The sequence below is a fragment of the Podarcis muralis genome, chromosome 5 (assembly GCF_964188315.1).
Source record: "Podarcis muralis chromosome 5, rPodMur119.hap1.1, whole genome shotgun sequence".
NCBI classification, from domain to species: Eukaryota; Metazoa; Chordata; class Lepidosauria; order Squamata; family Lacertidae; genus Podarcis; species Podarcis muralis.
Genome location: NC_135659.1, coordinates 99,790,509 through 99,816,064, shown reverse-complemented (window position 1 = coordinate 99,816,064; position 25,556 = coordinate 99,790,509). Strand labels below are relative to the sequence as shown.

Genomic DNA, 25,556 nt, shown 5'->3' with positions numbered 1-25,556 from the left:
AGCTCCAGGTTCTTCAGTGCGGTATATTTATTGTGAGCTATATATACAAATAGGGGCGCGGGTGGCGCTGTGGGTAAAAGCCTCAGCGCCTAGGACTTGCCGATCGAAAGGTCGGCGGTTCGAATCCCCGCGGCGGGGTGCACTCCCGTTGCTCGGTCCCAGTGCCTGCCAACCTAGCAGTTCGAAAGCACCCTCGGGTGCAAGTAGATAAATAGGGACCGCTTACTAGCGGGAAGGTAAACGGCGTTTCCGTGTGCGGCTCTGGCTCGCCAGATGCAGCTTTGTCACGCTGGCCACATGACCCGGAAGTGTCTCCGGACAGTGCTGGCCCCCGGCCTCTTGAGTGAGATGGGCGCACAACCCTAGAGTCTGTCAAGACTGGCCCGTACGGGCAGGGGTACCTTTACCTTTACCTTTATATATACAAATATCTACGGGCTGTAATACATGAGCAGTTCATACAGTCAAAGAGAGTAGCTGGCTGCACCTCAAGGCAAATAGGAAGACTCTATCTCTCTGACCACACTCCTCTGCACCACCCCATTACTGCTGGACAGGTTTCCCTTTGAAACCGATGGCAGCCAATCAACTGTCAGCACATTACTGCTCAGTCATTCTGACCCAGCACCTCCATAGAAAGTACGGCAGGCTGATTGTATCAGCCCTGGATACTGCAACTAGTACAGAATGCACAGCAGTCAGCTCCTCTCCTCTCTGACCCCCTTTTTTGATGCTCAAAGCAGACCCCATGACACCACCACCTGCTATGTGCAGAAGAGGCAGACATGGGAGGACTAATTACAGGCAGGCAGCCTTGTTGGTCTGCCGTAGTTGAAACAAAATAAAATAAATTGCATCAGCTAGCAAACTCAAGCCTGCAGACTTACTATCTCACACAGCATTCTGTGGATCCCAACACACTGCCTCCTGCGACAGGGAGTTCTATGGTTTATCTCTGTGCTGTGTGAAGGATTTTATTTTATCTGCCCCAAATCTCCCAAAGTTCAGCTTAATTGGATATCCAAGAGTTCCAGTGTTAGGAGAGAGGAAGAAAAACTTTCCCCGCTTTCTCCATTCCGCGCATGATTTTATAAACTTCTGCATGTCACCTCTTTCTTGAGTCTTTTCTAAACGAAAAAGCCCCCAAAGCCGCAACATTCCTTCATGGGGGGTTGTTCATCTCCCTGATCATTTTGGTGTCCTGAACTGTCCTGAACTTGGAAATTTGTATGGCTGTTGCCCAAGCTTTTCCCCTCCAGGCTTAGGAATGCCTGTCAAATCCTGAAATACCCTCAATCCTAATAATTTGGATTGTTCGTATTCAGCAGTTTGGCAAACTGCCCTTCTTGGAAAGATAACCCATAAACTAAAAGTATCTGAAGGGCAGAACTCAAATGCTCTTTTTAACTGATATATGGCGCAATTTTATTCCTTATACACACATTGAGGCAAAAGGTTACTCATTGACTGCTCGTTTAAGACTCTATAGAAGCTTTATTCTCGATCATGATGGAATTCACAGGTGGAGAACATTTATTTTTACAAAGCTTTATTATTTGTAAAGGGAATCTTTATAAACAATATTTGATTTATCCCATTGGAGCTGTGCTATATCTTTGTAATTTTTTCCTTCTCAGCTGTGATGCTTCATGCTTTACATTTTCAATCTTTTGCCCCTCTTTGTTATGTTTGCATTATTTTGTTGTTGCTGTTGTTGTTAATTAACCAATGAAATAAATAAATTTAACACACGCCCTCCTTGCTTCCCCAGACAAGCAAACGCTCAGCCTTGGACCTGTGTGGCCGGAACGATGGCAACATCAAAGTGATCTTCCCAGACGTGGAGGTGGATGATGGCACCGGCTTGGGGTCCCAAGTCCGAGTCCAGCCGGGCGATTATGTCCTGGTGAAGGTGATTGACCAGTCCCTTGCTTTTTCCTAGGTAGAAGCAAATGGCCTAAGGAGAGTAGCAGCTAAATGCGCTCCAAGGCCAAACGAGTCCAGCATCCTGCCCTCTGCAAGTGTCCTGCCAGATGCCCTAATGGGGGAAAACCAAAAGGGGTATCGGGGGAGGTCAGCAGCCCCTCTCCTCACTTGGGGTCCCAGAAACTGGTATTTCGGGGCATGCTGCCTCCGACAGTACAAGGAGAACAGAGCCATCAGGGCTAGTGGCCACCTATGGCCATCTTCCCCTCCGTGGATTGTCTAATCCTCTTTAAAAGCTATTTAAACAGCCTTGGCGCAGTATACCTGAAGGAGCGTCTCCACCCCCATCATTCTGCCCGGACACTGAGGTCCAGCGCCGAGGGCCTTCTGGCGGTTCCCTCACTGCGAGAAGCCATGTTACAGGGAACCAGGCAGAGGGCCTTCTCGGTGGTGGCGCCCGCCCTGTGGAACGCCCTCCCACCAGATGTCAAAGAGAACAACAACTACCAGACTTTTAGAAGACATCTGAAGGCAGCCCTGTTCAGGGAAGCTTTTAATGTTTAATAGCTTATTGTGTTTTAGTGTTCTGTTGGAAGTCGCCCAGAATGGCTGGGGAAACCCAGCCAGATGGGCGGGGTATAAATAATAAATTATTATTATTATTATTATTATTATTATTATTATTATTATTATTATTATTATTCAGGTAGGTGGCTGTCACTGCCTCCTGCTGGAGGGGGTTCCATAACCAAACTATACACTAGAAAAATCCTACTGCCTGATTTATTAATTTCACAAAATGTCTATACCGCATGATTGGATTTTTTTTAAGTCCTTCAAGTGGTTTACAAAAAAAGATCATTCTTGTTAGTGGTAATTTTATTGTTTTAACAGCAATAATTTAAGACTTTTCACAAAGTGAAAATGATAGGCTAAAAATGGATGAAATCTCACACCAACTTTCTAAATGTCTGCATCGGCTTGACTAAACAAAGATGAAGTCATCTAGTGGGTGCCAGGGAGAGTACAATGAAAGTGCCTTTCCTGCTATCAATAGGCAGGGAGTTCCAAAGTGTAGGCACTGCCAGTTCCACAGATGGAAGCGGCTGAGTGGTTGCATCTGGAGGTCAGGCGATCTGGCAGGTGAACTCACCGGTTCCTTATTACAGGGGCACCTCCTAACATGTACACGCACCTTCCTTCTTTCCAGATCTCCTCTTCCAGCTCCCAGACGCTGAGGGGCACCCCACTCCGCCGAACCACCCTGAAAGGATCCACAGCGCTTGGAGGAGCAGACTGAAGGGGTGGCTGGAAGGGAGGAGCAGGAGGCGATTTTGGGACTGGAGACAGATCCTGGCATGTCCCAACTCTGCTGAGAGGGTTGCTCAGTTTAATGACCTGGTCGGTCAGCCTTCCTCAATCTCTGCCTTGCCAGGCAGGGGGCAGGGTCAGTTTTCTAGTACACCTGCCATTACGTGGGGCCCAGCCAGCACTCCACTTGGTTGACGTTTGTGCTGATGAAGGAAACTTCTAAGGCTGTTGTCTTCCAAAGAGCAAAGAGACTTGTCTGACCGGGGGGGGGGGGGGGGGGGGCGGAACGACCAGTATCCTTCGGTGGACAGTAGGAACATTGGCAGAAACTTAAGTCACTAATGACTTAGGCATGTCTGGATTGCTCCAGCCATACAATTTGGCCTATAATTTTAATAATAAATAATAATAATAAATTTTATTTATACTCCACCCTCCCCGGCCAGAGCCGGGCTCAGGGCAGCTAACACCAGTAAAATTACAGTAAAAACATAATAGGGGAAAAAACCACCTATGTAAATGTATGTCTTCTTAAAATAAAAGCTGTTGACCCGAGTATTGAATGTTGGTTCCTTATTGCAGAACGAGGACCGATTTATAATGTTAACTCACATTTTGATGTATTTTCCCTTGGGCTAATGCAGGTGACACGCACAGCCCGTCAGGTCAGAACTTGGGACATGTGTCCTATGCCACATTTTGACATTTGTGGTTGCAGCACCTAAGGGTATGTCTTAGCAGGGGTCAGCAACCTTTTTCAGCCGTGGGCCGGTCCACCGTCCCTCAGACCATGTGGGGGCCCGGACTATATATTTTTTTTGGGGGGGATGAACGAATTCCTATGCCCCACAAATAACCCAGAGATGCATTTTAAATAAAAGGACACATTCTACTCTTGTGAAAACATGCTGATTCCCAGACCGTCCGTGGGCCGGATTGAGAAGGCGATTGGGCCACATCTTAGGTTGCCTACCCATGGGACCCTCTTAAGCGAGCTCCACTGTTTTTGGATTGGAATTGAAATTTCTTTTATATAAGCAATTATTTTATACACATTTTAATTGCATTGGGAAAGGAGATCTGGCATCTCCTTCCTCTGCCCATTTTGGACCACATGTTTAATTAGGGTTTATGAAGGGTGGTTAGATAGATAGTAGATATGACTCAAAGTGCTCTTCAAGATTACATTTTCTTTTCTTTGTTTACTTCATTTTCTCTTTTATTGTACACAGCTTCAATAACTCTACATTGTGAAGTGGTTCATTAATCCGCTGAATATAAACAAGTAAATATGCAGAGGAAGCAAAAGGCGTATTAACGCCGAAAGAGGACTTTATTGCAGCAAACCTTCATGAAGGGGAAATAGCAATGCTGACATTTTGGGTAGGAAGTCCTTCATGGAAGAAAGTGGGGGGAGACAAGATAGTCAGACAAGCAGTATATTTTGCTGGACACGATCCACAGGAGGATGCTTGGAATACAGGAGGAATGGGAGACATAAACCCATCAAAGGAGCTCCATGCTCAATTTGTCCATCAACAGAAGACGCCAGAAGAGAAAGCTGGATTAGGCCAATGGCCCATGTAGTCCAGCATCCTGCTCCCACAGTGGCCAAACAGTTGCCTGTGGGAAACCAGGGAGCAGGATTGGAGCACAAGACCCCCTCTTCCCTCCTGCTGTGAAGGCAAAGCATAGCCATCCTGGCTAGAAGCCATGCAGAGCCCTTGAAAGACACAAACCACTTGAAAGCTCTCTCGCTCAAGCTTCCTTGAAATGAATGGGAGCTGTGCAAAGCCTGTTCAGGAATCCTTGTGTGGCTCCCATGTGTTCCAAAGGGGTTTGCAAACACACAAACACAAGTCCCACACATGGGTTGCGCACATTGCCTTTTGCCACAACTCAGAAGTTTAAAGCAATTTTATTTCTTGCATGCTACTTGACTATGGGAATACTAGTCACTCCAAGGCTGGGAACAACACACACACACACACACACACACATATATATATATATGCATACATATATATGCATATGCATATATATATATATATATATATATATATATATATATATATATACACACACACATATATATATACACAGTGGTGCCTCGCAAGAAGAAAAGAATCCGTTCCGTGAGTCTCTTCGTCTTGCGGTTTTTTCGTCTTGCGAAGCAAGCCCATTAGCGGATTAGCGCTATTAGCAGCTTAGCGGGTTTAGCGGCTCAGCTGATAAGCGGCTTAGCGGCTTGGGGAAAAGGGGGGGGGGGGACCTGCAGGAAATCGCAAGACATTTTCGTCTTGCGAAGCAAGCCCATAGGAAATTCATTTTGCGAAGCACCTCCAAAACGGAAAACCCTTTCGTCTAGCGGGTTTTCCGTCTTGCGAGGCATTCGTCTTGCAGGGCACCACTGTATATATAAAATAACTGTTCCTTGAAAGATTTCTATCTCCTGCCACACCTTTTGATTTACCAACTTTGTTCTGTAAAATAAATTCTTTCATCTGTTAAACATCTCCCTAAGTCTCCACCTATCAGAGGATATTATTCAGAAAAAAATAAGATGGAGCTCTCCACAATTGGTGGAGCGTCACAATAGGAAATAAAATCCCACCAGCAGAAGAAAGTGTTTTAGATTTCTGTGAGGGAAAATTCCTGTCAGGAAATGGCAGCCAGAGGCAAAAGGAGAAGCTCAGTCAGAAGCAGAGACTTCTGAGGGAAATTCTGGTCAGCCGTTAGAACTTAGAAAGATCAAACTTGAAATGGAAAGCAGAATAGAAGCAGAAAAACAGATTCTGTTAGCCGAAATACAGGCAGAAGATAAAGAAAAAGAGGCCAAAATCAAGCAGAAGAAGAACAAGCCAGGCTTTGAGTAGAACAGCAGATTCAGTTATCTAAGCAGGTGACAGAGAAAGGGAGAAAGAGGCAGACCAAGAACAAGAAATGTTTCCTCTTTAAATGCAAGAAATAGAGCTTAGAGCAGAATTGCTGGTTCCACAGAGAAGTGGGGAAGTTAGCGGAACAAAGGAATATTTCAGGATATCAAAAAGCAGAGGATGGAGAAGCACCTTGTCAGGAAGCCTGTAACATCCACTGGGTTTAATATAGATATATAAATAAGATAACTGTTCCTTGAAAGATTTCTATCTCCTGCCACACCTTTTGATTTACCAACTTTGTTCTGTAAAATAAATCCTTTCATCTGTTAAACATCTCCCTAAGTCTCCAATATCGGAGAGCTTTTCTTCCTAAAATTAAGCAGCGGTTAAGACTGGGCTCGCTGCAATTGGTGGAGCATTTTGATAGGAAATAAAATCCCCAAAGTAGAAGAAAGTGTGTTATACTTTGGTGAGGGAAAATTCCTGTCAGGAAATGGCACCTTCTCATAAACCTCCAAGGGAAGAGGAGGCAGTCATGCTCAGTCTGAAGGAGCGATTTCTGAGGGAAATTCTGGTCAGGAGATAGAACTTGAAATGGAAAGCAGAATAGAAGCAGAAAAACAGATTCAGTTAGCCAAAATACAAGGCAGAGGAGAAAGAAAGAAAGAAAGAAAGAAAGAAAGAAAGAAAGAAAGAAAGAAAGAAAGAAAGAAAGAAAGAAAGAAAGAAGGAAGGGAGGGAAAGAAAGAAAGAAAAAGAAAGGTCAAAACACAAGCAGAACAAGAACAAGCTGATTCAGTTAGCGAAAACACAGGCAGGTGACAGAGAAAAGGAGAAAGAGAAAGAGGCGGAACGTGAAAAGGAAATGTATAATCTTAAAATGCAAAAAATAGAGCTTAGAGCAGAATGACTGGTTCCACAGAGAAGTGGGGAAGTTACCTCAGTGGAACAAACAAAATTTCAAAAAGCAGATGATATAGAAGCATTTTTATTCAGTTTTGAGAGAAATAAATTCAGAGCTTCTGGATGAGGCCAGAATGAAGGATCTCCTGAGGGAGATTTACTCAGAAATGAGGGATGAGGAAACCGCGGATTGTGGACTCTTTAAAGAATGAGGGAGAGTTTGACTGGGGCTCACGACTGAGCAGAGCAGGAAAACATTTTGGAGAAATTAAGAGGAAACCTGGGGGAACTTCTGCCCAGTTATGTTCTGGCCTCAAGAGCCTGGCTGAGGGAAGGAAGGGTCAGGCGCTGGAGGAACTGAAGCAACGGATAGTTTGGGAACAGCTCTTTAAACATGTCTCCTCACATCTGGGATAAAAAGCTGAAAACGGTGGGGGAAGCCGCCAGTTCCCTGGACGAGATGGAAGGGGATTGGGGAGGTTTGTGGGTCCCCCACCTTCTGGAAAAGCCAACTTTGGGGCTGCTCAGAGACGTTGGAGGCATCCCAAACCAGCCCTGCGAGGCGGGTCCCTCCCCTACAGAACAGAATGGGGGGGATCTGTTTCCCCTCAGACTAAGCTCAGAGGCTTCCTTCTCTGGCCAGAGGAGATTTAGAAGGGATCCCAAGGCAGGAATCCTATCAGAGTCCAGAGAGAGGAGGAGAGAGGCCAGGATCAGGCGCTGCTGGGAAAAGGAGTCCCTTGGCAGCCCGGCTTGAGCAATGGTGTCCCTGAGGAGAAGGATGTGCATTTGCCCTCATCTCGCACCTGAGCCCCAACCCCAGATATGGCTGCTTAGAATCGCAGGACTCGGAGCCGGAAGGAGAGAACCTGATGCCCATTGCTCTGTTTCTCATTTCCCGGCATTTGGGATCTGGGGGGGGGGGGGCAAGTCCCCAGGGAAATTCATCAACAGTTCAGTGTACATTTCTCTGGATACACACATGGTTGCGTGCAATTCTTCCTAACACGGACAGTTTTGCAAAGCAATTTCTCCTCCTATAACATGCTTTCCTAGGTTATTTTCCCTTTATCTTAATATCTATCTACTTGTACAAATTTCTTGGCCAGAGGACTGCACTGCAAAAACTGGGGGGAGTGTAAATTTCAAAGGACGGCTGTGCATTAATGTCTGCATATTCAGCCCCCCCTTCATTCTAGTCCTCCCTTCCTTGAAAAGAGGACTTTCTCCACACCTGTTGACTAGGTGACTCTTGGGGGTCCCAAGGTACCTCCAGGAGAGAAGGAGCCCTTGGCCAAGGGGGTCCCTCTGGCACAGGCAGAGACCCCTCATTTCATGGGCAGCCCCTTCATCCCGCCATTTGCAGGGAGTTCCTGAGAGATGCCCCCCATTTTGGTCTCCCCACAGCCAGCAGGTGGGAGGGCCCAGAGCCAAGGTGGAGCTCTTGGGCCAGACTGACTGATGGGTGGCTTTTCAAGGAACAGCAAGCAAGCAACTTTCCTCAAAAAAGCGGCATTTGCAGATGCATCTGGCAAAGGAAGGAGCAACATAGCAAATGAAACGGCCTAGCTTTTCCCTTCCTGCTGCTGCCGAGGTCTGGGTGGCACTATAGGGAGATGGGAAAAGAAATCTGCACCTATGCTCTCTACCTTGTGCCCGGGAAGGATCTTCTATATTCTCTCTACCTTGGAAGTAAATTTCTGAGCTAATTTTACTCCTGCAAAAGAGGGCCCCTCGCTTGCTCTTATTTTAGGAATGCGAGGTCAGCTAGCCGCTAGCAAGAGATAGCCAGACCTGCAAAAGAGGCCCCTAGGAATGTAAGATAAGAAACACACAAAGAAGTTTCTCTCAATGTACTCTGTAAGACTGTAAGCCAGAAATAACCAGACCTGTAAGCCAGAGGCCTCTCGCTTTCTATTTTAGGAATACAAGATAGCACAGGAGACAATGCAGGGCGCTTAGGTAAAATAAGGAGGGGGCTGCTTAGAGGGCTAGCAAAATAGACTTATTGTTTTATATGTTGGCAGTCTGGAGGGAGGGAGTTTCCTCAAGGTATAAGAAACTCTGCAGAGGCGTATTTCTGGGCAGCCAGTCTCAGACGTGATTCTGCTGGCTGTCTCTCTGTGCACAAAGAATAAACTGCTTTCCTCCAAAGAAGAATCTTTCCTGGTGCTTACTTTTGCTCTCTCTCTGGATCTGGGGACGCGGGCTAACATTCCCTGGCATGGACTAGGCTTGGTTCCCTGACCGGGAATCTGCCCCACCTCAGAGGGCTGGGGAGAGCCAGGCTCGACCTCGGTGGACAGCTCGGATCGGCGATTGCAGGCTCCACGCGCACCCTGCCAATTTGTGGGGGGAGCCAGCCATACCGCTCCGGAGCAAGGACCCAGGTCGAGGGAGGAAAGAGGACGGCGCCGAGGGGACAGGTCCGCAGCGGAAAAGGTAAGCTCCACAGGGTATAGGTGGGAGCAAGCTCCACAAGGATAGGTGTGAGCAAAAAGAGAGCCTGATCAGCTCCGCCAGCAGGGTAGAAGAAGTGCCACTGGTTTTGGTGTGCCCAGAAAAAGCAGCAAAGGGTGCTGCTAGGGCCCCGGTCGAAGTCTAAGCGCTGCCGGTTATGGTTGGTTGTTGGTTTTGTGCCCAGAAAAAGCAGCAAAGGGTGCTGCTAGGGCCCCGGTCGAAGTCTAAGCGCTGCCGGTTATGGTTGGTTGTTGGTTTTGTGCCCAGAAGAAGCAGTAAAAAAGGTGCTCTTGGGCCCCGGTCGAAGTTGTGAAGCACTGCCGGTTGTGATTTTGGTTTTTGGGAAAAAGAAAAAAAAAGGGGGTTGGGGGAGGTGCATGGGTTTTTCTGAATGTGCGTGTGGGGACACTCCAGTGAATGTTTTGAGTGTGTGAGACGTTGAAAGCAACGTCTGGCCTGTGACTGAGTGAAAAAAATAACGTTAGGAGGAGGGAGTGTCCCAGTATCCCAAGTGTCCAAGTGTTCCAGGGTCATGGAGAAAAAGCACTAAAACAACTCCCATGACCCCCCTGCAATGCTTCCCTGAACAAATTGAAAAGATGCCACGAAGGGAGAAGATTGGGGATTTTAAAAACCTGATGAAAAAATAGACTCCAACACTTATGTGGAGTTCCTAACCGTCTCCCATGGCTTAAGAAAAGTAGAACTGTGATTACCTGTGCCATGCCAAACTGTGCCCAGTATGGCAGCAAGTACAAGTTAAAAAGCCAGCAGTTTTGCCAGTCCCAGAAGAGAAGTCCCAGAAGAAAAGGAGGAAGGAATAATTAGCCCCCCTCCACCCTATGCAGCAACTGCACCAGGGCTAAATGAGGTTTCCCCTACCCAACCCCCAAGAAAAGAGACTGAGGGAGAAAAGAAAGAGAAGAGGAAAGTGAGGAAGAAGGTGGTATAGAGAATGAAGAATTCAGAAGGTGAAGTGGACAAGTAGTCCAAAAGAGTGTTTCAGTATGTAGAACCATGTGGCTTCTTGAGTTCTAGAAGCAGCACAATGCAAGGATGTGAATTGGCAGACAGAAAGAAACAGAGCAGAAGGCTTTGAGAGCCGCATGGGACAGAAATGTTAAAAAAAAGAGAGAGAGAGACAATTAAACCCGAGGGATCAAAGAACCCTGGGATTACAATACTGACCATTGAGGAAATCTGCAAGATAAATGCCCTCAGGGCAGCGGACAATACTGATGTTGCAATTGAGGCAGCTAATAGTTGCAATTGAGGCAGCTAAAACTCCACTTTGATGGCCCCACTCCACTGAGTGTACGACCCCCTGGAGTCATCCGATGCCCAGGACCACAGACCTCCAAGCACCTTAAATCAGAATCCTTCTTTCGAAGAGGACCTGGCCAAAATAATTAGGGGTTTGTCTTCAAACAGCCAGAAAGCCAAAAATGCAATCTCAGAGCGAGCGAGGGTGTCCACGGGAGGGGCAGAGAACGCCTAGGGAAAAAGCCAGTGCGCCATCTGCAGGCAAGAGGGTCACTGGAAAATGGAATGCCCAAAGGCCCCACGCCCGACACACCCCACTCCCCACAGGGTGGGAACAGTAACCAAAGTTCCGATGCCTATGTACCCAGCCATGAGCCTCAGCATTACAGCCACAAGCCCAGCTCTGAACTCCAGAAAAATCAAGGCAGAGGGCAAGAACAGGGATCAGTGCAGGGATACCCCATGGCCTGAACCCCACCTCTCCAGTCCTGAGAGACGGAAAAAACTTACTAGGATAAACCAGGCCCAACAAACGCAGGTTCCCAGAAGCTGCCTGGCCCTGGTCCAACAATGGTTGCTCGGCACACAGAATGAGGTTTCTGAAAATGATTTGCTCAAAGACTGTTGCAGAAGCAAGTGAACTAACTGTTTCTCATTCATGCAAGTAACAGGACATCAGCCCCCCCCCCCTTTGTGCCAGGCGCTTGGAGGTAGCTTCAGAGCGTTATCTTGAAGGGGTACAGTTAGGGTTACCCCAGAAAGCCCTAAAAACTGTTTGTGAATCCCCCCCCCACCAGGCCTTGGCGTACGCATTTTTAAAACTGCATATTCCTCTAAGACAAAAAGCATGAGCTAAGCAGTCTTCTCTGTAACAAAAACGCTGTAACAAACCCAGAGCTGAGAACAGAAAAGCTTTTCGCTTCCCAGATCCAAATAACCTTGGTCCTGGTACATTGACTTGCAACATACTTCTGGGAACAGAGCCAGAGAACGAAAAGCAACATTTCTATGTAAGAACCTGTAAAGGGGGAGAGGAAAAAAGGGGTTTGAAAAAAAGGATAAAACCTGCTTGTAAAATGTTTTCGGTGCGGCCTGTCTTTTGTGAACTGAATCACACAGGTGCCTTCTGCCCCTTCGGATGGCAGAATAAAACGCTCTTTCTCTGGATTAACCCCTTGGTGTCGTTTGGCTCCTTTTGTCTCTGCTCGGGTGCAACAATTATTCCTACCCATGGATTAATAAGGCTACAATCTCTTGGCAGCTATTCCAAGAAGGACACTGCTGCATTCAGCCAGCTACCCTGTTGCCGGTAGGAGAAGGTGAGGAACAGATGCACGATCGCATTGAAGTGATGGATGAAGTATATTCCAGCAGACCTGACCTAAAAGATGAGGCAAACCCCCACTGGCCTTCATGGTTTGTAGATGGAAGCAGCTTTGTTGAGACTGGACAGCGGAAAGCAGGCTATGCAGTGGTAGCCCTGGAAGACCAGGTGATCGAAGCAAAGTCACTCCCACCTGGAACATCGGCCCAGTTGGCAGAGCTAACTGCGCTTACCAGAGCCCTGAGCCTGGCAAAGGGACAGAAGATAAACATTTATACAGATTCTAAGTATGCATTCCTGACTTTACATGCCCATGGAGCCTTATGGAAAGAAAGAGGTTTGCTTACCTCCAGAGGGAGCCAGGTGGCCCACCCTCAAGCCTTATTGAACCTTCTGGATGCTGTATGGGAGCCTGAGGCAGTGGCAGTTATCCATTGTTATGGACACAAGACTGGACCAGGGGAAGTGGCCAGAGGAAATCGATTGGCAGACAAAGTGGCCAAAGAAGCAGCCCGGGAACTGGCCCCCGCCTTGGTTATTGGAGCACTGGTCCCAGAAGAGATTTTGAGCACTACTGACAAGCCAGCTTATACGAAGCAGGAAAGGGACACTGCAGACGCTCAGGAGTTGACGTTGTCCAACGAAGGATGGTACCTTACCCCTGATGACAGGATATGGATTCCAGAGTCCCTTTCTCGGCAGGTTACTCAGAGATACCATGATTCAACCCACATAGGACCAGATGCTACAACCAAGCAGCTGGAAAAATGCTTCTATATAGCCCACCTTTACCAACTGGCAGCCCAGATCTCCAGGAAATGCCTGCTGTGTCAAAAAAAAAAAAAATAATCCCAGAGCCGGACCACTGGCTCCCCCAGGGATTCAGCACAGTGGAACTGCACCTATGGAAGATCTTGTCGTGGACTTTACTGAATTACCCCGTTGTGGACTGCACCGCTACCTGCTGGTGGCAGTGTGCACCTACACCGGATGGGCCGAAGCATGGCCCACAAAGACTGAAAAGGCATTTGAAGTAACCAGGTGCCTGCTTAGGGAAATCATCCCTCGCTATGGACTGCCAAGGTCCATAGGATCTGACAATGGACCAGCATTTGTTCATGCAGTCCTACAGGGACTGGCAAAAGCGCTCCAGATCAACTGGAAGCTGCATATTGCTTATAGACCCCAGAGTTCTGGAAAAGTAGAGAGAATGAACAGAACTCTAAAGAATCAGCTGTCCAAGCTGACACAGGAGACCGGGTCAAATTGGGTGACCATGTTGCCCTTGGCGTTATTCAGGGTCCGCAGTCTCCCGTCAAAACGGACCCATCTGTCACCCTTTGAAATTGTATTTAGGAGACCGGTCCCATATGTCAGAATATGCAATTGAATAATTAAGTCCAGATATTTTTCCGAGTTTTCTTTTGTCTCGACAGGTGGACCCAGGCTCGCAACCCCTGTGTGTTGGCTGCATCAGTTCGAGCCAGGTGACGAAGCGTAGGTGAAAGACTGGCAGCAAGCCCCCCTACAGCCTTGCTGGAGGGGACCATACACTGTGCTACTTTCTACACCTACTGCTGTGAAGGTTGCTGGCATCACCCCGTGGGTCCACCCTACTCAGTAAAGAAAGCCATTTCAAACTGGACAGTTACACCAGATCCTGAGAACTCCCTTCGGCTGACCATCTCCAGGTGCCCGGTAGACGACCGCCCTGCTGGTGTCACTCCGGAGGCTGATACCTCTACGCACGGCTGAAAAATTGGATGGGAGGGGCGCCCGCGGGCAGCGTCCCCAACGTAGAAACTTGCTCTCCAGCAAATTCAGAGGCACCAATGGGACTTTTGGTATTGGATCCAGAACCCCTTGATATAGTCACCCCAAGTGTCAGGCCATTGCAGGGGTGGACATATTCCTGTGGGTGCATGCTGATATATGAAGAGGGAAGAGCCCCTTTTGGGTATAATATCTTGAAGAGACAACACGAGAGCCCAGTCCACCCACAAGGGATTGTAGGGAAATTGCTCCATATAGTAGGTGCCTCAGCAGAAAGGTGGAAAGTTACCCCTGAGGCCCAGGAAATAGTTGAATACGAGTATCAGTGGGCCCTTCAGCTGTAAAAGAAAACTAGAAATGACCGCCGAGTATTGGTGGGAGGAACCATGGAGATATTGGGTTTGGTGGGTAGGAGTGATATGTACCGCTCTTGTCATATGTATGCTCTTGTATTTCTGTTGGCATGAACGGTATCGTATTTGTGGGAAGAAACGTAATCCATCTATACCTTTGATGATTCTCCTTTTCTTTTTAGTTGGAGAACCCACATGTGTATTGGCACAGGCAGGAAAAAGTCCCCTGACCTCCCTTGCCGACATTTCCCGTTTGATGATTGAGTGGGGTGCCCATAACTCCTACAATAGGTGGTTACAAATGGCTGAAATGGAGCATGTTGTTTCAACATTTCAGACCATGGCGAGGCTATCCGTGATCTGGCAGCAAGCATTGAAAAGGTGGCACATGTCCCTGTACAAACTTGGGAGGGCTGGGATATGTCTTGGTTGGATAGCATCTTCCCAGGTGGATGGATGGGAAGGATATTTACTATGGTGATAGGCCCAATAATGCTTTTATTGCTTCTTTGCTTTTGTATACCCTGCTTAATGCAATGCTTGCAAAATATGATGGAGAAGATAATGTCTCGCATGATGGGACCTCGCGTGATTGCTTTCATGAGAGATTATAGACCCCTACCCCAGAACGAATCTAAGTAATAGATTGTTCCAAAAGAAGAGGAGGGAGTATAGGGAGATGGGAAAAGAAATCTGCACCTATGCTCTCTACCTTGTGCCCGGGAAGGATCTTCTATATTCTCTCTACCTTGGAAGTAAATTTCTGAGCTAATTTTACTCCTGCAAAAGAGGGCCCCTCGCTTGCTCTTATTTTAGGAATGCGAGGTCAGCTAGCCGCTAGCAAGAGATAGCCAGACCTGCAAAAGAGGCCCCTAGGAATGTAAGATAAGAAACACACAAAGAAGTTTCTCTCAATGTACTCTGTAAGACTGTAAGCCAGAAATAACCAGACCTGTAAGCCAGAGGCCTCTCGCTTTCTATTTTAGGAATACAAGATAGCACAGGAGACAATGCAGGGCGCTTAGGTAAAATAAGGAGGGGGCTGCTTAGAGGGCTAGCAAAATAGACTTATTGTTTTATATGTTGGCAGTCTGGAGGGAGGGAGTTTCCTCAAGGTATAAGAAACTCTGCAGAGGCGTATTTCTGGGCAGCCAGTCTCAGACGTGATTCTGCTGGCTGTCTCTCTGTGCACAAAGAATAAACTGCTTTCCTCCAAAGAAGAATCTTTCCTGGTGCTTACTTTTGCTCTCTCTCTGGATCTGGGGACGCGGGCTAACATTCCCTGGCATGGACTAGGCTCAGCCTACAGCACCAGTAATGGTACTAAGGTAAAATGGCTGGTTGGTCCAGCGAGATCCCAACACACCTTCACACTGCCGCCGACACACTAGCAAAATTTGGAAAGCGCTGCTCTATCCTAATTTAGTCACCTCCTTATTTTGGCTGGCTCACAGAGGAAAACCAGTAAACACTTTTAATTCTGCAACATGACTTGAGTTTTGAGACGATTGCACACTGGATGCAAGTTCCCCAGTGAGAAAGCTGGAGTCCCTGGCAGTACCCAGAAGATCCCTTTACCTTGATCATTGCTCTGCATAATTTCTACTCCCCATCCCAGCACCCCAGTAGCTTAACCATGAAGAATTCATTCCCCTCAAATTTCAGGGCTCAATACTTGCTTCTCTCCCTTCCCAGCAACCCTCTCCTTTCTCTGTTGTTTCCCATTCAGTTCAGTGTGAGGAACCCCAGGGAACGAACAACTTTGCAGGGCCTGAGTTCCCCTCTGTAAGCCTACGCCAGTGTAACTTGCCCCATGGTGTGCGCACTGACTTTTGACGTCAAGATCTAAAATTCCAGGGCACCAGAGTTATGTGTGCATGCATGAACGAGTGCAGAGAAAGGCATAAAGCACCAGGTTTAGGTGCTTGAGTGTTACCGTATTTTTCGCTCTATATCACACACCCGACCATAACACGCACATAGTTTTTAGAGAAGGAAAACAAGAAAAAAAATATTCTAAACGAAACAGTGGATGTATGATTTTTGTGGTTCATGCTGTGGCCAGACATGTGATCTGACAGCGAGTTTGGGATAGCCCAATGCAAAAATCCTGAGGATCCATGTGGATCCATGCTTTGTAACCACATTTTTGCACCACTGCAGCCCCAGGCAACAGTGGGTGCGTGATTTTTTTTGGTGCAAGCTGTAGCCATGGACATGCTATGTGATCTGATGGTGAATTTGGGTTGACCCAGTGCAAAAATCCTGAGGATCCATGTGGATCTGTGCTTTGTAACCACGTTTTAAGTGGGGAGGGAAGGAAAAGCACTCAAGGGACAAGGAGCACACGTGGGGTGTGTGGAGAAGGATGCTGCTAATAATGCAGACGAGGGGTTTAAGGGGAGAAGGAACACGCGTGGGGGGAGAAGGATGCTGCTAATAATGCAGAAGAGGGGTATAAGAGGAGAAGGCTACTCTCTTCTCCCGCTTTGCTCCTTTAAAGCAAGCAGGCTCTGCTTCTCTCCCACCTCCCTGGCTTAGCGAGGAGTGAGCCACGGAGGAGGGAAGGAAGGGGAACCATGGATCCTCTGCTCACGACTGCAGCAGATCCCCCCGCCATCCGTAGGCATTCGCTCCATAACACGCACAGACATTTCCCCTTTCTAGGAGGAAAAAGTGAGTGTTATGGAGCAAAAAATACGGTATCTACCAGAATACTAATTTGCGAAATAATAGGAAAATATAACCATACAAATGCAGAAGAAGCATAGTGTTCATTAATGCAGAGGGCTGCCTTGATGTAAACCTTCATGTAGTAGCAAAGCTGATGTTTGGGGTAACAGATTATTGTTAATTGTTGCTGTGTCCGTAATCACAGAAGAAGAAGATGAAAGAGAGGTGAGACAATAGCAGTAGCAGTAGACAATATATTTTGCTGGTGTTGTAAACAAAACCTGCTCCTTTTCTCTTATTGGGGTACCCAATAGCCCATATAGAGTCCTTAAGTAGGTTCCCTATCGGTAGGAGAAAATAACAGAGGCCAACCAGAGAATATTGAGAAGCAAAGCAGCTAGTAAGCCTGATCTTTATTAAGCTGTTGCAACAGGGTCCTCACTCACCACACACAGGAGGGAGGAGAAAAACCCAGAACAATGGTGTGCAGACTAGAGACTTTTGAAATTGCCCACCCTGTAGCTCAAGACCACCCCCAAAACATCATACATGCATCACAGAAGGAGGCGGTCTACAACAGAATTCCTGTCTGCCAGGATACCTGACAGTGGTCACTGACTGCTTTACCTGGGCAGCCTGGCCATTCTTTTGTGATGGTAAATACTTTAATTCCTGAATCCAGGTCACAGGCTCACCCTCTTCATACACAAATGCGCTCTTAAGACAGGTAAGCAAAAGACAATGAAGAGGCTTTTCCCATTTCCTTCCTCCTTGCAGAGAAACATTTGAGGTCAATTTGGGAGAGTCAAAATGGTTTCAGGATTGTTCTCCTGTACTATTTCAGACAGGGACGCGGGTGGCGCTGTGGGTTAAAGCATCAGCGCCTAGGGCTTGCCGATCGAAAGGTCGGCGGTTCGAATCCCCATGGCGGGGTGCGCTCCCGTTGCTCGGTCCCAGCGCCTGCCAACCTAGCAGTTCGAAAGCACCCCCAGGAGCAAGTAGATAAATAGGGACCGCTTACTAGCGGGAAGGTAAACGGCGTTTCCGTGTGAGGCTCTGGCTCGCCAGAGCAGCGATGTCACGCTGGCCACGTGACCCGGAAGTGTCTCCGGACAGCGCTGGCCCCCGGCCTCTTGAGTGAGATGGGCGCACAACCCTAGAGTCTGTCAAGACTGGCCCGTATGGGCAGGGGTACCTTTACCTTTACCTTTTACTATTTCAGACACGTGGTTTATATACTTAAGTATGTGTTTGTGTTGTAAATTTATGGACATTTAATTTATATACTTCAGACCTTAAATTCTTATTACACTGGGCAAACACCTGCTAAGTGGTGGTTGGAGTATCGAAGGAGATCTGGAGACCTCCATGCTCATTTCATCCATCAAGAGGGATTGATATTATGGGAAATACGACTTTCTCCCCACTGGACACTAACCACTTGAAAGCACTTTCAAGGGAGCTCCAGTCAAATCGATGGGTGCTGCTTCACCAAGAGGAGCATTCAGGACCCCGTGTGTGGCTCCCACCTTGCACTGCCCATTGCCTCTTGCCACAACACAGACCTTTTAAGCAATTTAAATCCTAAGCGAGGCCTTTGCTATAGAGATCCTAGGCTTTCCAAATTTGGAGGCAGCACCATTTCCTGCTGCTGGTTGGTGCTACTGAAGGAAATGGCCTCAAAGGGAACGGAGGTGGTGAGAGACGATCCTGGCTTCTTGGTTTTCAAGCAGGACTCCAGAGGACATCTTTACTTTGCGATTATAGAAACCAAGAGGAATTCCTATAGCGAAGGAAAAGGAAGAGTTCAAAATGTGCCCATCCGACTCCCGGAGTGTGATGTTTTCTCCCAATGCCAAAGATTTCTCTCCTCCAACGCTGCTTTTTGAGCCCTTCCCAGCGGCCTTCCACCCTCTGCCCCCTGACTCCTGGAGCCACAGGACCTTGCTGAGATCCCCTCCTTTTCCCTGGTGCCCCTGCAGCCTTCCCTTGCCCTCTTTCATGCCCCCCTGAGGCCTTTTCTGTGGGCTAGAGGGTGCTCTTGAATCCTGGCTCTGCCTCACACTGTCCTGGGTAGAGGGGGAAGGCGTGTCCAAACCTCTGGACTTCTGCATGGCTGCAAACTAGCTGACCGTGTAAAGTTAAGCGTCACAACCATGCCTAGACCTTCTCCTGGTTCATGCCCCACCCATAACCAATGGTATGTGCAACCCCCCTTCCCAGAAAGTTAAAGACAAGGGTTTGTGGTTTGCTGGCTGAGAAGAGTTCCCTGTCCTAGGGGAACCACGGTCTCTGTGACTCCACTGGAGTCGATGCCTTTTAAAGCAGACTGGGCTCCTTTAAATGAAGCAACTCAGCTCAGTGAAACTCAGGGCCGGGCTGCCCATGAGGCAGGTGGAAGCAGCTGCCTCAGGCAGCAGAGTCCCACGGGGCAGGGTTGCATGGAGACGACTTCCAGCAAGATCTCAGTCCAGTACCTGAAGGAGCGTCTCCACCCCCATTGTTCTGCCCAGACACTGAGGTCCAGCGCCGAGGGCCTTCTGGTGGTTCCCTCATTGCGAGAAGCCAAGTTACAGGGAACCAAGCAGAGGGCCTTCTCGGCAGTGGCACCCATCCTGTGGAATGCCCTCCCACCAGATGTCAAAGAGAAGAACAGACTTTTAGAAGACATCTGAAGGCAGCCCTGTTTAGGGAAGCTTTTAATGTTTAACGGACTACTGTATTTTAATACTTTGTTGGAAGCCGCCCAGAATGGCTGGGAAAACCCAGCCAGATGGGCAGGGTATAAATAATAAAATATTATTATTATTATTATTATTATTATTATTATTATTATTATTATTATTATTATTATATTTAACAAGATCTCACTGAAAGCTGCCACCACAGCCATACAACTCTGTTAGCAAGGCTTTGGGGAAGGGCACCGGTGGTGGTGGTGACTTTCATGTTTCACCTCAGGTGGCGAAGCAGGGCGGGCAGTCCCTGGGGAAGGTCTAGCTAGCAAGCCTGATAGAACTGCAACTCCCAGTTGCTGCTGAAACAGGACCTGGCCCCTTCTGTTATGGAGGTCTCCAGCCTCAGCTGTTCAAGGTGCCTTTGCTTTGCCCCTACAGAGGGCATTGCTTCAGGAGAATACCAGCCCAAATCTCCCCGTCTCCCTCTTTCCAGCAGCCCCTCTCCTGCTCCCTGTTGGTCTGGCTGTGGGTTCCCCTTTGCACACTTGCGCAACAACTCATCTCTTGCCGCCTCTTTGCCTTGCCATCAGGGCTTCCTATATAGAGCGCCTGCTCTGATGAACTGCGGCAGGGAGCTGCAGTCTGAGACTTTGTGGAAAGTCCCCTGCGGCACTCCAGGGCTATTCCTATAAACATAAGTTATATAAATTTTTATTTATACTCTGCCCTTCCTGGTTCAAAAACCGGGCTCAGGGCAGCTTACAACAGATTTATAACACTTAATTGTAAAAGCAGCATAAAATACAGTATAAAAACATGAATAACAATAAAATTCAAAAATCAATTTAGGGGAAATAAGCATGAGATAATCCCCAGGGCTAGCTGGATGAATTGGTCCTACTTGGGCCAGCGAGGAGACCAGGGGAGAATTAGCTGTGGGGTCTCAGAGCAGGTGATCTTCATAAAAAGGGGAGGGGGAGGGAAGGGAAGGGAAAGAAAAGATCAAGATCAATTCAAATTAAAGGCCAGGTGGAATAGCTCTGTCTTACAGGTCCCGCGGAAGGAAGTTAAATCCTGAAGGGCCCTGGTCTCCTGGGACAGAGCATTCCACCAGGACGGATCGATCACTGAAAAGGCCCTGGCCCTGGTGGAGGATAGTCTGACTTCCTTAGGGCCCAGGACCTCTAAAGTATGGTTATTCCTGCCCCTTAAGACCCTCCAGGGCTGCATCGGTCAAAGCCTGCATCCTGAACCATGGACTAAATGCCAAAGGCTCACATCATAGGACGTATCTTCCATCTTCATCACTTCGCCAATGTCTGGAACCAGTGGCAAGGGGAGCTCCTGCTGCAGGTAATCTGGAGAGAAGAAAAACAGCATGCACCAATTTGGGTCCGCAGAAGGCATCCTGGTTCATGTCACTAGGCCAGATTGAGGAGGGGCGGGTAGTACCACATTCCTCTCTCCTTGACATTAGGGCTTCTAGGTAAAAGTAAAGGTACCCCTGACCGTGAGGTCCAGTCGCAGATGACTTTAGGGTTGCAGCGCTCATCTCACTCTATAGGCAGAAGGAGCCAGCCTTTGTCCACAGACAGCTTCCGGGTCATGGGGCCAGCATGACTAAGCTGCTTCTAGCGAACCAGAGCAGCGCACGGAAACGCCATTTCCCTTCCCGCAGGAGCGGTACCTATTTATCTACTTGCACTTTGACGTGCTTTCGAACTGCTAGGTTGGCAGGAGCAGGGACCGAGCAACAGGAGCTCACCCCGTCGCAGGGATTCGAACCGCCGACCTTCTGATCAGTAAGCCCTAGGCTCACTGGTTTAGACCACAGCGCCACCCACATCCCTTAGGGCTTCCACACAGCCACAAAGGGGTGTTTCTCCAGAGAGCTTGGCTGAACTGAGGACCAGATGAAGGCTTCAGTTCAACCATCGGTGCTACCCAACAAGCAAGCTTTGTGGTTTGGGGCTGAAGCGATGGCTTGGAAGGAAACCTCAAAAGTGATCAAGGCTGCGACTGTACCTGAGTCAACGTCACCTCGGTACCCCACAACTCTTACCCAACATTGGAAAAGGACTCTCTTGGTTCAGCACCCTCTCCAGCGTTTCCACAGCGTCGCATCTACTTCCCTGGAGCCGGGCCCTCTAGAAGAAGAGATGTGATCAGCAATGCAAGGAAGCAGCATGGAAAGGGAGGCATCTCACCAGGTACAACAGCACCATAATCCATGTGGCTTCAATGGAGAGTCAGCATGAAGGCACTTTGCTCCAGAGATGGACAATCCTTTTGACACCTCCCTCCTTCCCATTAATCAGTTGTGGTGCCTTGGGAAGAGCGTCACCTTCCCCTCCTGCAAACCCCTCCTGCAAAGCCACACCTGTTTTTATCCCAGATACGTTTGCCACCCTGAGCTCTTTGGGAGGAGTGGAGGGATATAAATTTAACAAATACACAATTTAACAAATAAGTAAATATACTGTAGTTAGGGAGAACATTCCTGTTATGTACTGAGTTGAATAGGATCCAAAATGCAGCAGTCTGATTAGTCCTAGAACAATAGGATCCAGAATGCAGCAGTCTGATTGGTCCTAGAACAATAGGATCCAGAATGCAGCAGTCTGATTGGTCCTAGAACAATAGGATTCAGAATGCAGCAGTCTGATTGGTCCTAGAACAATAGGATTCAGAATGCAGCAGTCTGATTGGTCCTAGGATTCAGAATGCAGCAGTCTGATTGGTCCTAGAACAATAGGATCCAAAATGCAGCAGTCTGATTGGTCCTAGAACAATGGGATCCAGAATGCAGCAGTCTGATTGGTCCACAGAAGCCACCCAATCCAGATAGAAATGAATCCGCAACCTGATTGGCCTACAGGAGAATCCCAGAATTAGCCAATCACGTGGGGCCCACTGTGTAAATAATGTATATAAAGCAGACATTTCAGGGGAACTTCCATTCCTCCTCACCACTATGAGCTGAATGAAGAGCAGGAAATCCACACTCGACTCCGAGTATATTTCAATTCCTTTGAGCTAGGCCAGGAGCAGCCAAGGCACTGGGCCCATAACATAACTGTCGGCCACTGCAAATCCTGACATCACCCATGAACAAAACCTTAGACTGAGCAGAAGCAGCACCAGCGGGTGGAAAGAGCAGACAAATCAGCCTCTGAAGTCCTGAGTTCAAATCCCTGCTTGGCCATGAACTGGCTGAGTGTCTTGGGCAAGACACTTAGAAGCTTTTAAGCCCAATCATGGCCTTTGCCGTGATTCTCTGAAGAGGGACTGTGAGGAAGGTCAAGCAAAACAGGGCTAAAGAAACTGATCTTGCTATACGACAGAATGTATTAGAATAGGTGGAAGAGCTTACGTTATCGCCTCCCATGTCCAGAAATCCACTGCGAGGGAAAAGGAAATGCTTGTTAGAAGTGGAGATCCCCGTCAACTGCATTGCGCGTGATTCCCCCCCGAATCTGAAGCTTCCCATCAAGGGTCAAAAATCCATATCTATTAATTAAATATATATACCACCCTTCATCCGAAGATCCCAGGGTGGTTCGCAACAGGAAAAAAATCTGAGCTTGGACTCTTAGCAACAACTATCTTCCAGTGCCCATCTGACCCCACCAGTCTGCACTGTGCCCTGCAAAACGTGACCTGTATCCTGGTAGCCCCTGATATAGGAGAGCAGGACATGGGGCAGAGCTGCTCCTACCACTGGGCATGGTGAGGCGAGTGCCTTGGGTGGCCCATCCTGGGAGGCGGCGGGGCCCCTCGGCCCTTCCTCCTGAGGCCCCTGACCAGAGTCTTCAGTTTCAGAAGAGAGCTGTGTGCTGTGCCCCCTTGCTCTCCACTTTTCTAACAACCCTTCAAGACCTTGAATTATTACTTCATTATTATTCCCATCTATGGATGAAAACCGTCATCTCCAACTACTCGTAGCCTTTGGCTTCTGCCACTCGACTCACGTGAGCAAAGCGCCCCATTTTAATTGGGGCTTCTGTCTTTATGTTCAATCTTAACTGATTTTATTTGAGATTTCAGAAGAGGTAATCTTACGGCACACTGCTTAGAAATGACGGTGTTAAGCAGTATATTGTACTGTTTTGACTAGCTTGCTTTATTGTTTTGATGGAATTGTTGCAGTGTGTACTTCAGTTATGTGTGCTTTCTGATTGCTCTTATACTTGTAAATCACATAGAAACCACCCTGGTAATTAATTGGTATATAAATTAAACAGCAGCAGCAGCAGCAGCAGCAGCAGCAGTATCTACCGGCATGCAACCTTTTGCTTCTATCGTCCTGCACATGCAAGCAAGAAGTTCTATCAAGTACGTCAAGAGGCAATGACGCTGAATAGGGCGTCAGGGTGTTTGTTACCTGTCTAGAGTTAACGAGAGCTTCAGCTTGTTGTCTGTAATAAAAATATCAGCTAAAAAACAGTAAGCCTGCCATGAAAGGGAGAGAGAAAACAAGAGAAGGTCCATTCAGTGGAGGGAGACGGTGCTGATGGACCAAAAATGTTCCCCTCCAGAAGACTGCCCAGACTGGAACTCACATCGGTCAGAGTCCAAACGGCGACCCCCATTTCCTTGGTATTGAACACCTCCATCTTTAATGGATGGATCACATAAAAATTACCATAGACCCCATGGAATTTAGGTGGCCCACGAGCCGTTATGTTCGCCAGGTAGTCGTTCAGCTCCTGCAGAGACGCAGTTTAAATGGAAATATAAATCACTCTTTATTTATTTTTTAGAAATTTATTTATTTGGTTTTTCAGATCGAATTTTTACAGCCACATATCCAACACACAACATTAAAAACTAGATTCCAAGGAATCTCTTGGACTTCCCTCCCCCCTTTTGTGGGTCCGACTGTTAATCATTTCCTCCTGCATCTTTTATAATAATCCAGATCTTTTTATTTCTCCATTGTAACCAAAATTCACCATTAAACTACAAGTGGTATTCCAATCCTACTAACGATTTTAGATTTACAATGGTCTTTAAGATAAGTTATAAATTGATGGAGTATGCTGAAGTGGCTAAAATGCCTGGAAGAACCAGAAATCAGGAAGACCAAAAGTTTAATAAGGAATGGGGGAAATTTAATCGCATATCCTAATGCAGAGATGGCAACTTCCATTTGTTGAATCTGTTCTGTGACAACAGTGAGCAGTTGTCCCCACACACCCAAGATCCTCACCGTCCATTACAGACTGGTATTATACCTAAACACTTTTGATCTTGAACTCAAAAATTTATAAATTACCTCCTTTGGTCTTCCCGGTTGTTGTTTCTCCATCTTACCTGCCTTCGTGTTGCCTGGTTGCTTTGATTTGTTTGTGGGAGCATCAAGAGGGAGTCCCAAGACTAAGTTCACAAGATTTCTTATGCCTGTTTTTGTTTCTTATTATGCATTTCTCATTTATATGAGAAAGCTTCATTAAAAATCATTTTTTAAAAAGGCAAAGAAATTTCAGAAGGGAAAACCATGTTTAAAAGCTGAGCCATACTAATGCAATGTACTCACCTCATAAGAAACGTGCCCTGGAAGCACAGGCAAAACACTTTCCAACAGGCAATAGCCCTGGGAGATGTACAAGGAATGAGAAATCAAGGGAGAAGGTCAGAGCAGAGAAGTGGACTTTCATTCTTCCCCATTCTGCTGACTGTCCTTCCCCTCAGCTAAACTAATCTCCATTTGGCTGAGCCACACTTTGGCCTTATTATCTGGTGAGCTAACTTGCTATTTAAAACCCCCTCTGAAAACAAGAAAATCCATGTGTTCGATTAGTGTTAGAAGAAATTCAAAGCCATTTCAAGCATTTCTGAGTGAGGAGGAGATGCATAAGTGTATTTAAGTCTTGCATGGGCCCAGAGTTTGTCCCACAGCAGGGGTGTCTGCAGTCAACAATTTTTGCTCATCCCTCCCCCCAAAAAAGTTCAACAACTCTGGTCAATCCAATGGGTAGATCACTGCCAGCTTATTTATAGTGGAAGTAGA

The 25,556-nt window shown here is 47.4% G+C and overlaps 2 protein-coding genes and 1 long non-coding RNA gene across 6 annotated transcripts in view; 2 read left to right on the top strand and 1 right to left on the bottom strand.

Moving 5' to 3' along the window:
• CDK5RAP1 (CDK5RAP1 mitochondrial tRNA methylthiotransferase) overlaps positions 1 to 3,792 on the top strand; it is a 36,852-nt gene extending 33,060 nt beyond the window's left edge. For 2 of the 3 annotated variants that reach the window (XM_028735640.2, XM_028735641.2), the window contains exons 13-14: positions 1,772 to 1,912; positions 3,137 to 3,792. In XM_028735640.2, the coding sequence (XP_028591473.2) occupies positions 1,772 to 1,912; positions 3,137 to 3,226 (231 nt within the window). In that variant the 3' untranslated portion in view covers positions 3,227 to 3,792. Of the gene's footprint in view, positions 1 to 1,771; positions 1,913 to 3,136 lie in introns of those variants that run through there. The other variant, XR_013393053.1, reaches the window with a different exon arrangement.
• The window catches only part of LOC144327873 (uncharacterized), a 98,861-nt gene extending 89,189 nt beyond the window's left edge, over positions 1 to 9,672 (top strand). The window contains exon 2 of the long non-coding RNA XR_013393054.1: positions 9,253 to 9,672. This is a non-coding gene — a long non-coding RNA (uncharacterized LOC144327873). The remainder of the gene's footprint in view (positions 1 to 9,252) is intronic.
• An 8,456-nt stretch (positions 9,673 to 18,128) lies between these two features.
• LOC144327872 (uncharacterized) lies at positions 18,129 to 25,229 on the bottom strand. Of its 2 annotated transcripts, XM_077929474.1 has the most exons (6): positions 25,083 to 25,229; positions 23,928 to 24,252; positions 22,917 to 22,944; positions 21,606 to 21,690; positions 20,822 to 20,901; positions 18,129 to 18,648 (listed from the first exon to the last, which is right to left on the bottom strand). In XM_077929474.1, the coding sequence occupies exons 2-6, from the start codon at positions 24,032 to 24,034 to the stop codon at positions 18,616 to 18,618; spliced, it is 333 nt and encodes a 110-aa protein (XP_077785600.1). In that variant the 5' UTR covers positions 24,035 to 24,252; positions 25,083 to 25,229; the 3' UTR covers positions 18,129 to 18,615. The 2 variants fall into 2 exon arrangements, with proteins under 2 accessions (XP_077785600.1, XP_077785599.1); XM_077929473.1 differs by lacking the exon at positions 18,129 to 18,648 and having other exon boundaries at positions 20,604 to 20,901.
• Positions 25,230 to 25,556: the final 327 nt, after the last annotated feature.

Coding starts and splice junctions, on each gene's coding strand:
- LOC144327872 (XM_077929473.1), bottom strand. CDS start 24,034: ATGGACCTTCTCTTGTTTTCTCTCTCCCTTTCATGGCAGGCTTACTGT. Junction 22,945..23,927: donor CTCTCGTTAACTCTAGACAG/GTAACAAACACC, acceptor TTTCCCTCGCAG/TGGATTTCTGGACATGGGAG. Junction 20,902..21,605: donor GAGTCCTTTTCCAATGTTGG/GTAAGAGTTGTG, acceptor TCTTCTCTCCAG/ATTACCTGCAGCAGGAGCTC.